At 44.3% G+C, this 15065-nt stretch overlaps 1 protein-coding gene and 1 long non-coding RNA gene across 12 annotated transcripts in view; one reads left to right on the top strand and one right to left on the bottom strand.

The window, feature by feature from the left end:
* Window positions 1-15065, bottom strand: part of ALPK2 (alpha kinase 2) — a 142390-nt gene that overhangs the window by 76004 nt on the left and 51321 nt on the right. Inside the window, exon 1 of one of the 9 annotated variants that reach the window (XM_038525903.1) lies at window positions 6220-6347. The exons of the other annotated variants lie outside the window; for them this stretch is intronic. Coding sequence (XP_038381831.1) covers window positions 6220-6293 — 74 coding nt within the window. The 5' untranslated portion in view covers window positions 6294-6347. Of the gene's footprint in view, window positions 1-6219; window positions 6348-15065 lie in introns of those variants that run through there. 9 annotated transcript variants of the gene reach the window in all.
* LOC102151902 overlaps window positions 1-15065 on the top strand; it is a 42094-nt gene that overhangs the window by 23922 nt on the left and 3107 nt on the right. For 2 of the 3 annotated variants that reach the window (XR_005353438.1, XR_005353437.1), the window contains one exon: window positions 6289-6415. This is a non-coding gene — a long non-coding RNA (uncharacterized LOC102151902). Of the gene's footprint in view, window positions 1-6288; window positions 6416-9718; window positions 9814-15065 lie in introns of all 3 variants that reach the window. The other variant, XR_005353439.1, reaches the window with a different exon arrangement.

The following is a 15065-nucleotide window of genomic DNA, read 5'->3' as shown; positions in this document are numbered from 1 at the left end:
GGGTAAAAGGCCTGAGAATCTGTTTTTAAAGGTCCCAAACAGGGGGGCCTGACTCTTGGTTTCGCTCCAGTTGTGATCTCAGGGTGGTGGGATGGAGCTGTGTGTCAGGCTCTACGCTCAGCAGGGGTCTGCTTCTCTCTCTCTCTCCCTCTACCCATCACTCTTCCCTCCCCCTAACCCCACTCACCCACTCTTGCAGGCTCTCTCTTAAATAAATAAATAAATCTTAAAAAAAAAAGGGGATCCCTGGGTGGCGCAGCAGTTTGGCACCTGCCTTTGGCCCAGGGCGCGATCCTGGAGACCCGGCATCGAATCCCGCGTCGGGCTCCCGGTGCATGGAGCCTGATTCTCCTTCTGCCTATGTCTTTGCCTCTCTCTCTGTGTCTGTGTGACTATCATAAATAAATTTAAAAAAATAAAATAAAAGACACACACACACACACATTCTGCTATAAGTTGTCCTTGGCCTGCCCTTGGAGACATCCTCATCCTCATCCTCATTACTTACATGTAGGTCTCCTCAATTGAGCTGAATTAAAGCTGAATGAAGACAAAGAGGCCTTTGTTTGAGCTTCACATGGCCCATGCCACTGCCTGCTTGCCTCTTTTCCATTAGTCCTTGGAGACCTAGCCTCAGTTAGGAACTTAGAAAGAGCATAAAACAATACCATGGGTTACTGGGAAACCCCAAATAATTGTGATTTCCTGATTTATCCAGACCAAATCCCTATGCCAGAGAAACCACCTGCCAAGACTTGTGTGGAAAGAACAGAAAGGAAGCGAGGAAAATAAGCTGGAGAGGCCAAGAGACCAGGCGAGAAATTAACAAAGGCAGAGAACAGAAATAGTTCTCAAGAACCAAAGAGGGTAAAACCAAACAAATTTTAGAAAAATATGGAGAAAATAATGGGTTAAATAAATAAGCAAATGGGAGAATGTTATGATTTAGTAATGTATGATTTTATGGGGTATGTGTTTCAGGTGATAGAAGATTTACAAATCATCCTAAATCTACTAGAGAGAAAAAGCATAACTGACCTCTAAGAAGTAAATTAAGTATGATTCTTCTCACTAGCTAATGACCTCTTTTCAGAGACTTATGGTTTGTGGTTGACATGTCCTTGATCATTATCTCTAAATATCTTAAAGAAGAGAGGGAGAAAATCTGGCCAGGAGTACTGTGCTTGTTGACCATCCCCTCTAGTAAACAATGTGCTATGCTGCTCCCTGCGTCCAAGTGGAGACACAAAGGGGTTGATTGATTTCCCTGAAGTGACAAAGCTGGTAAGTGGTGGTGCTAGGCTAGGAAACCAGAGCCTTCTTCTCTGAGGTCAAGCTCAGTGTGTCATGTTAGAAAATTCACATTCAGAAAAAGGAAGCGACAAATGTAGAGAGATCATTTTTGCAAATAAAGTGTTTCTGTCCTAAGTCTTTATCTTCATTGGTCAACTGACACACTCATGAAGAGTTTGTTCTGGTGCCCAGTGTCAGGTTGAGTGCTGAGCGAGAGTCAAGGAGATGTGTGCCATGTCATGTCCAGCCCTAAAATGACTAACAATCTACTGGGGGAAACAATCTGAATCTCTGTGAGAACCTTGTAGGTCTGCTCTGTGCTAAGTTGTTCAGTGGAAACTGGAAGAACAAGAGAAGCTCAAAGAGGAGACTCCAGTGGTGGCAGCTGAAACGATGTCAGTAGGCTTGGGCTTTCGAATCTGCAAGATGCTGGCAGAGTGACCTGTGTGCCCCACAGTGATTTGACAGGAATGCAAAAGCATCCCGGAAGAAATTCCCTGAACAATTAATTGCGTTCCCTGCTTGCATATCTTTCCTTTTGGCTGAAGGAAGCAGCAGCATTCCTCTGCCTCGCTGTGAAAGTCTTGCTGGAATGCTCTACATTCTTTCTAAATTAATCATTTCCATATTAAAGAAAAAGACGTACATGTGACCTTAAGTGGATGGGGCTTCTTCTAGGCTTGAACCCCCTGGGTTGGTCTAAATCAGAGGTTCTTAAATATTTTGGCAGCAGGACCCCTTTATGCTCTCAAAAACAATTGAGGACTCCCAAGAACTTTGTTTATGTGGGTTACATCTTTCAATATTTACCATATTAAAATTAAAGCTGAGAAAAATTGAAAACTTTTGTTCGTTTTAAAATAACAAAAATAAGCCCATTACATATTAGCATAAATAGCATATATTTACGCTAAAATACCCATATTTTCCCTAAACAAAGTAAAATTTCACAAGAGTAACATTGTTTTACTTTTTTTTTTTTTTAGATTTTATTTATGTATTCATGAGAGACATTCAAAGAGAAGCAGAGACTAGGCAGAGGGAGAAGCTCTTGATCCCAGGACTCTATCCTAGGACCTCGGGATCATGACCTGAGCCAAAGGCAGAGGCTTAACCACTGAGCCACCCAGGTGCCCCTGCTTTACATTTTTTTCACACAGCTACTATCTGGCTTAATAAAAGACAGCTGGTCTTTTTTTTTTTTAACCTGCTTCTGTATTGTAATACGATAAGGCTTGGTTGAAGTATATTGAGAAAATCTGGCCTCACACAGATATGAAGTTGGAAAAGAAAGAGTATTTTAATAGTCTTTTCATATGATTATAGATCATCTTCTTTGTAACTATACAAAGAGTGGTTGCAATGTGGAATCTGAACCCCTATCAACTAGTTACATAAAATCCATTGGTTTAGACTACATTTTACATGCATCTTTACCCATATATGATTTTGTAACATCATGTATTTGTTCATCTGGAGGAACTTGGTTCATGAGATCTTCTAAATAATACCTTTTTTAAATCACATGCATTAATATTCCTACTGTTGGTTCCAAAATAATTTGGGAAACTGTTAAGCTTCTGATGAAGGATACAAGTTTTTGAAATTTCTAGTTAGGGAAATAATACAAATATTAATTAATCATAACAACATAAGTCAATTCTGTGCTAAGTTGCTTGGTAGCAGTGGAAGGGTGAGGGACATCTGTAATGGCAGAATTAAAACTTCTGGAAATTTTCTCCTCCATAAAAGCAATGAGAACACTGACAAAATTTGCCAGGATCAACTTTTTCAGAATTCTGAAAATTAACCAAAGACAAATCTGAAGATTTATTCAAGAAAAATAACGGAATCGCAAGGAAAATAGCAAATTTTCTGGTATTTAAACTTTCCCTAGTCCAATCCCTCATCCCCACCTCCATGTAAACCAAGTGTTCACAATCATGGCAGAAGTCAGGGGTCTGGCAGCCACCAGAAGGGGCAGAACAGGGTTGGAGCAGCTCCAAAGCCCCATTCTCAGTGAATTGTTATCCGACCTCTCTGGTGGCTCCCTGAAAAATCATACTCACAAGACTGTCTTTATGTGTTCTGATTCAGAGTTCAACTAGAGTGAACAACCTTTTTCCTGAGACATTTGTCAGGTAAAAATTCAGAGGCAACTGTTTCACATCACAGCTGCCTGAGGCACTGGATCACTGGTGAGACAAACAACGGGCTAACCAAAAAGATTAAGAGGGAAAGATAGGGAATGAGGTGCCCACAGGGGGCATTGAAAAGCTCCAACATGTTTCTGGGAATCTAGTAGGCTATGCACATGTGTGTGGCTTAGCATGTCCAGGGCTGTATGCATGCTCAGGAAAGACTTAAGAAGACAGTAAGCACTCAACTCTAACTGACCTGAAGGCTCTGTGCTAGCAGGAAATGAAAGCTAAGACAGAGTTGTCTACTGCTTGGCTGAGTGTTGAAGGCATGTCCCAACATGTGCACAGAGCCTTTCAACAAAAACTGAGAGACTTACTGGTTCCAGGCATCTAAGGAAATCTCTGTCTAGTCATGAGTCAACTACTAAGCTAACTGAGCAGAGATTTCAGTGACCACAAACAATAAGGAATACTGGTTTTAAAGAATTAGTTCAGAAAAGTCACTAAACAAACACCAACAAGCACTGTGAAAGGGAGAGAATCTGCTTTCCAGAGTCGCCACATTATATGTTTAAAATGTCCAGTTTTTGCAAAACAATTAGAGACATGCAAAGAAAGATTAAAGCATGGCCCATACATGGGGGTTGGGGGCAAGGAAAGTAGTCAGTAGAAACCATCCCTGGAATTGCTAAAGACTTTAAATTAGCTATTTTAAGTGTGTTCACAGAAGTAAAAGAAGCTATGTCTAAAGAACTAAAGGAAAATGTGAGAAGAGTGTCTTAATAAAGACACAGAGGCTATAAATAAGAACTATATAGAAATTTTGAAGTTAAAAAGTATAATAATTGACATGAAAAAATTTACTAGAGGGCTCAAGAGCAGAGGTGAGCAGACAAAGTTGATGAACTTGCAGATGATTGATTGCATCTATCTAGTCTTCAGAATAGAAAGAAAAAAGAATGGAGAAAAGTGGACAGACTCTCAGAGACCTGTGTGTGTGGGATACCAGTGAGCTCAAAACATATACATAAAGGGGGTCCCCGAGGGAGAATAAAAAAGCAGAAAGAATATCTGAAGAAAGTGGAAGTCCTTAGTTCAGAGAAGGGACTGCAATGATAACTTGAAAGCTTGGATTTTTTTTAAATTGAGGTATAATTGACATATAGCATTGCATTAGTTTCAGGTATATGACATAAGGATTCAATATTTGTATATGTTGTGAAAGGATCACTGCAATAGATCTAGTTAACATCACTCACTAATGTTGTAGTGAGTTACAAATTTCTTTTTCTTATAATGAGAACTTTTAAGATCTACTCCCTTAGCAACCTTCAAATACATGATACAACATTAGTAACTATGGTCACCATGCTGTACATTACATCCCAGACTTACTTATTTTATAACTGGAAGTTTGTACCTTTTTTAAAAGTTTGGATTTTTATCACTAGCACCAGATACTGTAAGTTTTCCTTGAAGTGGCAGGCCTACTTTGCTTATTTCCAAGACAATATTCACCAAATATCCAAGGTTGGATGATCATCGTTTGTCCATTGTTCTTTCAAGTAAAAAAATTGTACTTCATGAAAAAGTGGCTAGTTCAGCTTGTAACTTAAACAATAATATATATGCTTTCTCTCAAGACGACTATCATCTCAAGGAAATCCACCAGAGATGGATGGGCATATTTCCCATTTCCCATTTCCTTACAAGGCAGTAAAAGTGCTTCATCAAGATTTAATGAAATTAGCAGTTTTTACTGATGCATCAGAAACATTATCAAGTAAAATGTTTTGATTTTTAACTATGGCTGCATAACAGTGAACAATTCTATGACAACTAGTATAATTTGGGACCACTGCCTAGATTCATGCTAAGCCACCAACAGTTTTACCATCCATTGCTTTTTATCATCACTACATATGTCAACACAGTGAAAAAGACAAATAATGTTTCAGTACTTCTGTGATAATAGTTTTGATTTTGCAGATCCTCCGAAAGGTCATTAGGCACCCTAGGGTTCCCTGGACCACACTTTGAAAACCACTAATTAAAGCTATTCACCAAGGGAAGCTTTAAAATGCTCTCAGAAATTCTCTCACAACAAAACACCTGGCAGAGAAGTGCCCTTGCACTCTGGAAAATGGGCAACAGAATGCAGGGCTGACACGTTGCTCAGTATAATCATTTAGGTGCTGTCTTAGGCAGATGACTTCATCTCTTTGGGCCTCAGTTTCCTGATTTACAAAGAGGAAGAAGACCTATGTCTGGGTCCCACCCCCTAAAGATTCTCATTTAATGCTCGGTACATGGGTCTACACGATGTAATTTGGGGCTGGAGAAGGCTCGATCAATCAATACAGGAGTGGGAGGGGGGTGCTAACCTTAGATTTTCTAGAGATCTTGCACAAAAGATCATAGGATGGTTTTGTGCTTTGGGAACAAGGATTATAAATGCGAGTGAGAACTAGAACAGGGCAAATAAGAATATGAAAATAGGGGGTTGAGGAATAGAATGTAACAGGTGCAAAAAGAAGACAAGGAATCAATTTTTTTCTCTAGCTACCAGCAAAACAGACCTATCAGACCTGGTATTCTTTGAAATCCTTACAACCCCCCCAAAAATTAAAATAAAATAAATTAAAAATAAATTAAAAAAATAAATAAATGAAATCCCTACAACCCCCACCATTACTGCCCCCTCGGGGTGTTGGATTTGCACATTCATTCCTTCATACATCTATTCACTCACCATTCCACTGACAAATAAAATAGAATGACTTACTCCCGTGCAGACTGAAAAGTGGATTTCCCCGGCTCAGGTTGCTTCTCTTCTCCCTTTTGTCTCCTGGAGGTCATTCCCCTGCTCCCCAGAAAACTCTCCCAACCAAGATTAAAATTGCTGAAACAAACCCTGCAATCTGACCAGACACCCTGAGGACAGTGTTCGTGAGAGACAAAGCTCAAGCGATTGGCTGGAGGTAAGACAGGAAATCCTCCCTGGGTTTCAGGTATTGTTCTATTTTACTATGCTCTCCACTTTCCAGTGGAGGGAAACAAGACCTGGGAACAAAATGTCTGCAGTTGTCTTCCCTGGGGCAGCCAGGAATTCGGGTGGGGGGGTGGGGGGGTGGGAGGCCTCTGAAGCCCCCCTCCCATTACCTCCCCACCCTGCAGATTTTCTGAGCCTTGCCTGCAGCAGAGGGGAGGGAGAGCACAAGGCTCAATAAATACTTACATGATGACATCCATGTCCTTGCCCCCGTCACAGCACCAGGTGAAGGTCAAAGTATTTTCTTACACTAAGTGTCCATATCTTGTTACTTGCCTAACTGCTACTATCAGTTTGATTGATTGAATTATTCAGGATAACTAAAGGAATAAGAAAGGCTTGGGTTTTTTCGTGCCCCAAAGCTATGTTTGTTGAAGAAATGGGAGAATTCTAATTCTAGGAACACACGGAACTTCTTGATCATACTTTCTACGAGCTAGATACACCTCAGAACTGATGAGGAGTTTCTGCATACATTTACCTGTTCACTCATTTCTCCGATGCATTTATTGAACCACAAGTCTGAAGACTGAAAGGGGACTTGGAGCTGTGCCGCCCCTGGATCCCCGGTTCCCAGGACCACTGGCTTCCTGCTATATTTGATTACAGGGCAGCAGGAGATTGGAGAGGGGGAGGATGGGAAAAGTCACCCTCGGGTGGTCTTTCTTTCTTTCTTTCTTTCTTTCTTTCTTTCTTTCTTTCTTTCTTTCTTTCAGATTTTATTGATTTTTTTGACAGAGAGAGAGAGAGAGCACAAGCAGGAGAAGCAGCAGGCAGAGGGAGAGGGAGAAGCAGTCTTCCTGCTGAGCAGAGAGCCCCACCCAGGGCTCTATCCCATGACCCTGGGATCATGACCTGAGCCAAAGGTAGACGCTTAACCAACTGAGCCACCCAGGCTCCCCTCAGGTAGTATTTCTAAAAGGACATCCCTTCTGTCCTCTTCAGTAGCTCCAGGTCTCACAGGACGGGCCCACCAGGGTTCCAGCTTCTGTCCTGTGACCCAGAACTAGTAGTCCCGCCACCTCCCTTTGACTGAGCAGCCTAGGGAATGATGGCTTCCTGCTGATGCTCATCTCTGGGTGACCTGGTGGCTCAATCACCCACACAATCCCACACTGAATGCTTGAAAATAGTTTTTGTCTTCCTGGTTAGACCCTGACTGATAGAGGGTGATTTAGTTCACTGACTCAGTTGGAACTGAGACCCGAGATGTGACTATCTTAAGTAACACAGTTAAGAAATTATAAGAAATGTCTACCATGCATAAGGCACCGTGTTAGGCTCTATGTAGAAGATAAAAATGGTAAATTCCTTGGCTCTTCCTAAGAGCTTCTCATCTAATAAGAGAAATGAGGCATCTATACCAGCGACTACAATACAGGACAGTACGTGCCAAGGGCTATCAAAAACATGCCTAACTATGGAGAGCCAGGTCAGGGGACACAAGATAATGAGAGAAGGTTTCCTGAGTATACAGGAAACAGGACATACACAGGAGGATTTTGGCGGGAAAGTTGGTATATGCCTGGGGTTGGGGAGGGAGCTGATCATTCCAGGCACAAGGAACAGCCTCAAGGTGAGATCCTAGGGGAGTGGTGGGCTAAAAGCTAGGGCCACTGCAGTATTCATTATTTAAACAGAACAGTTTTGAGAATGAAAAGGGACACTATTAATACACCAATACTGCAGGCAGAAACCAGGGCCATGCCAGGGAAATAGAGACTGACTCAGATAAATCAGGAGATGTGGTCACCCACCAGGGCTTGGGCAGGGCCCAGACTGTGGGGGATTTTCCACCTGAGACTGGGGAGTTTGGACCTCAGGCTCCAACTGGGAATCCCTGGGAATCAGATCAAAGCAGCCATTTAGAGGGGAACAGAAACCATACTGTAAGATGCTCAGCACACGCTCACAGTGTGCCAGGGGGAGGATGGAGGGCTCCTGCTCTCCAGACCTGACATGGGCTGTGGTCCCTGCTGGAGCAGAAACACCTCATTCTCCCATATGTCCTATTGGACCTACCACAATACATGCCCAGCCAGTGTGTGGGACTTGAGAAAGGGGAGAGAAATCAATGGTATATTGATGGTCTCCTTCCCCAGGGGAGCTCCAATTTTGCGGAGAGATGAGACTTTCAGGTGTTACACAGGGGGCAAAATGCAATTTGCAAACCCTAGTGTCACTGAATCCCAAAAGGCCCAATTAAGGCAAGGGAGCATTTCTGGTGCTAGGAGGGGAGAGGTCAGGGTGGCCTGGATCTTCAGACAACATGCCAGGAGCGTGGAACTTGAGCGTAGTGGAAAGGATTAAATTTTGGCTCCGGGTTTGGGGGGGGGGAAGTGGCAAGGGCATTCGTGGCAGATGTACCAGAGCTGAAATGAGCAGGTCATGTGGAAGGGACAGTAAAGAAATGAGCTGGTGGGGAAAGGGCTCTAAAGACAGAAGCTGTGAGCTGAAAGGCACAGAGTCCTGCTCAGGAGAACAAGGCACATGTGAACTGCAGTGGAAATTCTACTTTTCCTCTTCACCCGAGTGCAATTCTGAGCAGACGGGAGAGGCAGATGGCAAAGCCAGTATGGCACAGCAGTTAATGGACAGACTTTGCAGCAAGACTGCCTGGGTTCACACACTGCCCATTCACTGTGTGATGTTGACAAGCTACTAAAGTACTGTGACTGTACCTACAGCAGGGGATGACCTGAGGACTATAGGAGGTAATTCCTAGAAGTGCTTAAAGCAGGGCCCAGCACACAGAAAGCACTAAATCAGTAGTTCTCAGCCCAGGCTGAATGTTAGAATCACTAGGGGTGCTTTTCAAAAATAGCAGGGCCAGAGGATTTTTAGGGCAGTGAACAACTCCGTATGAGACTATAATGGTGAATACATGTCATTATGCATTGATCCAAAAGCATAGACTGTGCAACACCAAGAGTGAACCTCAATGTAAACCACAGATTCTGGGTGATAATGACAGCTCCACATAGGCTCACTGATGGTAACTCTACCACTCTGGTGGGGGATGGAGATGGTGGGGGAGGCTGTGTGTGGGGTGAGTCAAGGACGGGTATGGAAACTGTACTTTCTGTTCATCTTTGCAGTGGACCTAAAAGTACTCTAAAGAATGAAGTATTTAAAAGGAGGGGTGGGAATACCAGTGTCAAGACCCCTCCCCCCCAAAAGCAATTAAGCAGCATCTCAAGGGTGAGGAGCTTCACCATGCATATTTTTGCAGCTTCCCAGGTGATTCTAAAGGGGAACCAGAGCTCAGAAGCACTGAGCTAAATGAATGCTAGCTCCTGTGTGGCCCTGAAGGAGGTAGAGGAATTGGTAAGTTGATGGGAGAGGAGGGATCTTTGCTTAGGCATGTATCAGGAGTGATTTCTTGGCTCTATTTTGACACAAAAGTGCTAAGCTTTTGACAGCTTTCTGAGCCTCTGGGAGCAATGTAGGCTGACCAGATATTCTTTAAATAGGAAACAAGCAAACTGACTTCAGAAAGGAGAAAAAGAAAAACCTCCAGCATTACTACCATCAGGCTTAGTAAACAGACAACTGAACCCTCTTTTTTTTAAAAAAATTATTTATTTACTTGAGAGAGAGGGAGAGCTCAAGTGGTGGGGGGAGGCACAGAAGCAGACTCCCCACTGAGCAGGGAGCCCAACACAGGGCTTGATCCCAGGACCCCAAGATCATGACCTGACCCGAAGGCAGACACTTTAGCAACTGAGCCACCCAGGCGCCCTAACAGCTGGACCTTCTTATCAAATGAAAACCCAAGGGTAGTTAGAAACGGTCCCTACATTCCACCCAAGCTAGCAGAATGCCCAGAGTGTGTCCAGAAATCTCAAGGCACATTGTGACAACAGAAGAACTCCTATATTAAATTATAAATCTGTCCATGAAAGACATGGCATCTTGAGAACAGGCCAAAAACAGCACACCACTAGACACTGGAAGACCCAGAGTTCTTTTATAAAAGCCGGTTAGCTTATAAAGACCAGTACTACTAACTCGTCAAAAACCCAACTGACCGCAATCCAGGCCTGCTTCTTGTCTCAAAAAAAATTGTGATTCCGTTCTACTAATCATTCATGGGGCACAGCTCAGAGTCCCATTTTTCACTTCCCCTCGGCATCCAATCCAGCAGGAACTCCTGGCAGATGGATACAGAACCTGGTGGCTCCTCGCCATGCTCCAGGTCCACCCTGGATTGGGCCATTTCCTCTCTTGTCTGGATAATGGCTTTGCTGCTTGTGGGTCTTCCCCACTCTGCTCTATCTCCTCTGTAGCTGCAATGACCTTGCATGCTCCCACTTCCAGCTTCCTTCTGCCCCTGCTGGTCCTTCTGGAGAGAACATTCTGCCCCAGGATAATCCCAGCCCTCTCCTGCTCTCACCCTTCACACCCCTGCTCCTAGCACCTCAGCAGAGACCCCTTCTTCCCAAGACTCCTTCCCTTCCCCACCTCCTTTTCTGTTTGTCACCTGACACTACTGGTTTTGCTGGTGTAACTCCTTCTTTACCCCCGCCCCATGAGATCAGGACTTCACTGTGCTCCCTACTGGGTCCCCAGGGTCTTGAATGGTTCTAGTGTACCATAGGCCCTCCATTAATCCTTATTTTTTGAAGGCAAGCCTCATGATCACTTCGTTTTGAGTTATAATCCAGCACACATGTTAGTAGATTTTGTTTTAGAAGACGGCTGATAGAGAGTAATGCAGTGAGAGTAATATAATAGGACACGAGTCCTAGGAGACAGACTTTTTCACTTCAAATAGTGGCTGTGTTCCTAACCAGTTGTTAAGAACTTTGAAGAGTCCCATGATCTTTCTGGGCCTTGGGTGATCTATAAAGTAAAAAACCAATTGGGTTGGATTAATTAAATCAGCCATTCTTAGGTGTAGGACCTGAGCATCAGTATTTTTTAGAGTTCTTCGTGTGTCACAGAGAGCCAGGTGTGGGATAATCCTTAGAGCTGGGCTTCTCATGTGTCATTGTGCACAGGAATCTCCTGGGATCTTGTTAGAATGCAGAATCCAACTGGCAGGGGAAGGGGTCAGGACTTGGGCATTCTAGAGAGCTCCAGGGGCTATGGTGGCGGCTGCTGCTATGGCTCTGAAATCACCTTTGAGCGGCAAGTTCTTAGAGTTGCTTCCAGCTCCAGGACTCCAATGTTTCTAAAAAGTGAAAGTCCCTTTATTAAATTCTCAAAAAAATATCAGCTGTCACTTGACTCACTGCTCAATTTGAGCTGAGTTCCCAGTAATTGCTTGACAAGCTGCCCCCACATCCAGCTCTGTGGGTGTTGGAGCTCCAACCAACCCCTCCACCCAGGCACAAAACCAGACCCGAGAACTTCTCTCTCAAAATCAGTCTGAGAGTCTGCGGTCAGGGAAGAAACTGTCACAATTCAATTGCTTCTCTTTGTGTCCTGCCCTGCCAGAGCCTCAGTGCATGTTATGTCCCTCTCTTTCATTCCTCTGGGCCATCTCACTGTGCCTCTGCCTTGATCCCATATTCTGGGACCCTGTGGCTGAGTAGGTGTGTGGCCCCAGGCAGCCACAGGAAAGCAGGGAGCCACATGGCACCTGAGAGGAGCATCTCATATTGCAGGAAGGCTGGCCTGGGCTGGAGAGCAGGAAAAACCCCTGCCTTGCTGGCCTGGCAACCCAGTGAATGGGAAATGATAAGAACAGAGAAGGGGCAGCAGCATAATGACCAGAAGAGCAGACTCCCGGGAGCTCAAATGGCCACAGGAGCTACTGACACAGTGGTCTGCTCCTATAGCTCCTGCCAAGGGCCTTTTATAATTACTTCCTATCTTCACAATCCCCTTAGACCGCACAGCCTCTAAAGTAATAGTTGGCTGACCACCAAGAAGCCATAGTAATTTAAATCAGGCCCCCCCATTCATATGGCTGCTCATGGAATGGTTCTGCAGGGGAGGAAAAAGTTTCCTCAACTATTCAGAGTCCCTGAACAGATCTGAAAATTAAACTGATGAAGACAGATTAGCAGGAGGAAAGCATACACATTTTATTGAATTTTTACAAGGGAGTCTTCACGAGAGAGTGAAGACCCAAAGAAGTGACAAGAGCAGAGTTGTTTGATACATTTTAGACAAAGAAACAAGAAGTTTGTGAAAAATTGGTAAGACAGAGGGATTTGGGCTAAAGGTAGCAAATGGTAAAGAAGTAACTAGGAAGGTAAGAATGAGTTTGACAAGGTTGTTTGTACAGATTTCCTGGCCCCAAATTGCCTGTCTCTGGTGATAAAGATGTCTCCCCTCCCCCTGGCACAGGAAATGTACCTGTCTCAGACGAGTTTTAAGACCTGTTGCAGGGAAGCAGGGAGAGGATGGTTGTGGGGGAGGGAGCACTCAGACCCTCCTCCTTCTGCCGTTTTTAATAATTCCTCAGCTTAAGTTATTTAATATGCCAAGGTGCCATATTTTGAGGTAATGTATCCTGAACCCCGTCAGCATTCCCCCCTCTCTTGGCAAAACTGTGGTGAATACAGCAAAAGCACTGAATGCATTATATAATTTATCTCATAGATCTTTACTGAATGTGTGATGATAACCAGGCACTGGGCAGGCTCTGGGGTACAGCAAGGAACACTGGACATATTTCTGCTCCCATGGAATTTACAATCCACTTGAGGGATCCTCACAATAAACACAAATACAAATAAATATGCATCATGACTGGAAACAATGCAAGTGTCCATCAACAGGTGAATGGAATAACAAATTCCGGTTGAGCCAAACAATGAAACACTGAAACACAGTTGAATGATAAAAAAGAATGAACTATTGACACAGCAAAGGACACAGATGATTCTCAAGATAATCATGAAGAGTGAAAGAAGCCAGGTACAGAAGAGTACACGCCCTATGATCTCATTTATATAAAATTCGAGAAAAGACAACTAGCCTCCAGTGATAGAAGGCAGATGGGTTGCTGTGTAAGGATGAATGGCCGAGACAGGCTGCAAAGGGACACCGAGAAATCGTTTGCGGGTGACAGACATGTTCATCTTGATGGTGGCGATGGCTTCATGGGTGTGTGCACATATCAGAGCTTACCAGATTGAACGCTTTAAATGAGCAGTTCGTTGTGTGTCAACTACACCCACACAAAGCTGTTAAGTATATGTATACACACACACACACACACACACACACATTATGTCATGTGCTATGTGAAAAATAAAGCAAGATAAGAAACGTAGGACGTGCTGGGGCAGGTAGAGCTATTGGTGACTGGTCAGAGAAGCTCTAGGTGATCAGGTGAGCTGCAGCAGATGCAAGAACTAGCCATGGGGCTACGTGGGGAGAGAACATTCTGGGTAGAAGGAAGAGCAAGTGCAAAGGCCCTGTGGGAGCAAGCCACTAGACCTCATTAACATCTTTGAGTTCCGAAGTGGCTCAGAACTTAGTTACTAAAAGTACAGGGAGGAGGGGAATGGAGTCAGAGGTAGGAGAAGCTCCCAGGCGTGATGGGGCAAAGATGGAGGTAAATTTCATGGGGGACTCTTGGCTGAGAGGCAGAAAATAAGGCTGTGCTGGCCAGGACAAGGACACATGTTCCCAAACCAAATTGTGTTCTTAGTCCTGCACCCCCCTGCCAACCCACTGCCCAACACCCCTTTCTTCAGAGTTGGAGCAAAGCCCATCCTGGGACTCATGGGGCCTGAGTTGGTTCCAGCTCTTCCCCCAAGTCGCTGTCTGTCCTTGTCAAGTAGCATCTTTATGACGTTCACCTTTAAAACGGGAGTCAGTCAAGTGATCACTAGCACTAATGCTGTGATTTCTACATCAGTGAGGCTCCCCATCTTGTCAATCATCAGAAGTGTTGGAACAAGATTCTGTGATTACGAATTAAGAATGAACCCCAGTTGGCCCCGAACTTCCCTAATGTTACCGGTCTGCTCTAAGTCCCCAGAAAGTGTTGATGGAGTGGCATTTACAAAGACATTTAGCACGCATCCAATTTCCAGGGATTACTGCACTCCTCTCTGTCCCAACATTTGGGAGGGGCTCCTGACTCAGTCTGTCACCTGCTCCCAAACTAGCATCGATTTGCCCTGAGAGCCAGCACCGCAGTGGGAGCAAATGCTCAGGAAAAGATGAGTGTCCCACAGTGTGGCTCCCATAACCATTCACTCCTCTGACACACTTACCTAACCAAAGTCAAAACCAGAGTGTGAGGACAGGCGGGGGATTCTCGGCACAGACCCGTCACCCTGGGGACTAAATGGGAGTTTCTCGTCAGACCCTCAGGACTCATTCACGAAATGCTCGAGGCATGCTCTGAGGAATGCCCACGATGCTGAAATCATTCAGGAAGAACGCCCGCCTGGGCTCTGTGCTGGGAACACAGAGGCCTTCGGGGTGCAGAAAGTTCCGCCAGTCATCCTTAAGACTTGTTACACCTACTTAAGCTCACAGGAACACGAAGTTCACAAAATGCTTTCCAACCTCAGATGAAATGCCTTTTCTGTCTTAGCCAAGACATAGCAGGATTCAGTCATCTTTATTTCTACCCAACGGTCCCTTGATGAAACACATTAATTACA

This window comes from Canis lupus, chromosome 1 (assembly GCF_011100685.1).
Source record: "Canis lupus familiaris isolate Mischka breed German Shepherd chromosome 1, alternate assembly UU_Cfam_GSD_1.0, whole genome shotgun sequence".
NCBI lineage: Eukaryota > Metazoa > Chordata > Mammalia > Carnivora > Canidae > Canis > Canis lupus.
This window is presented reverse-complemented; position numbering and strand designations above follow the sequence as displayed.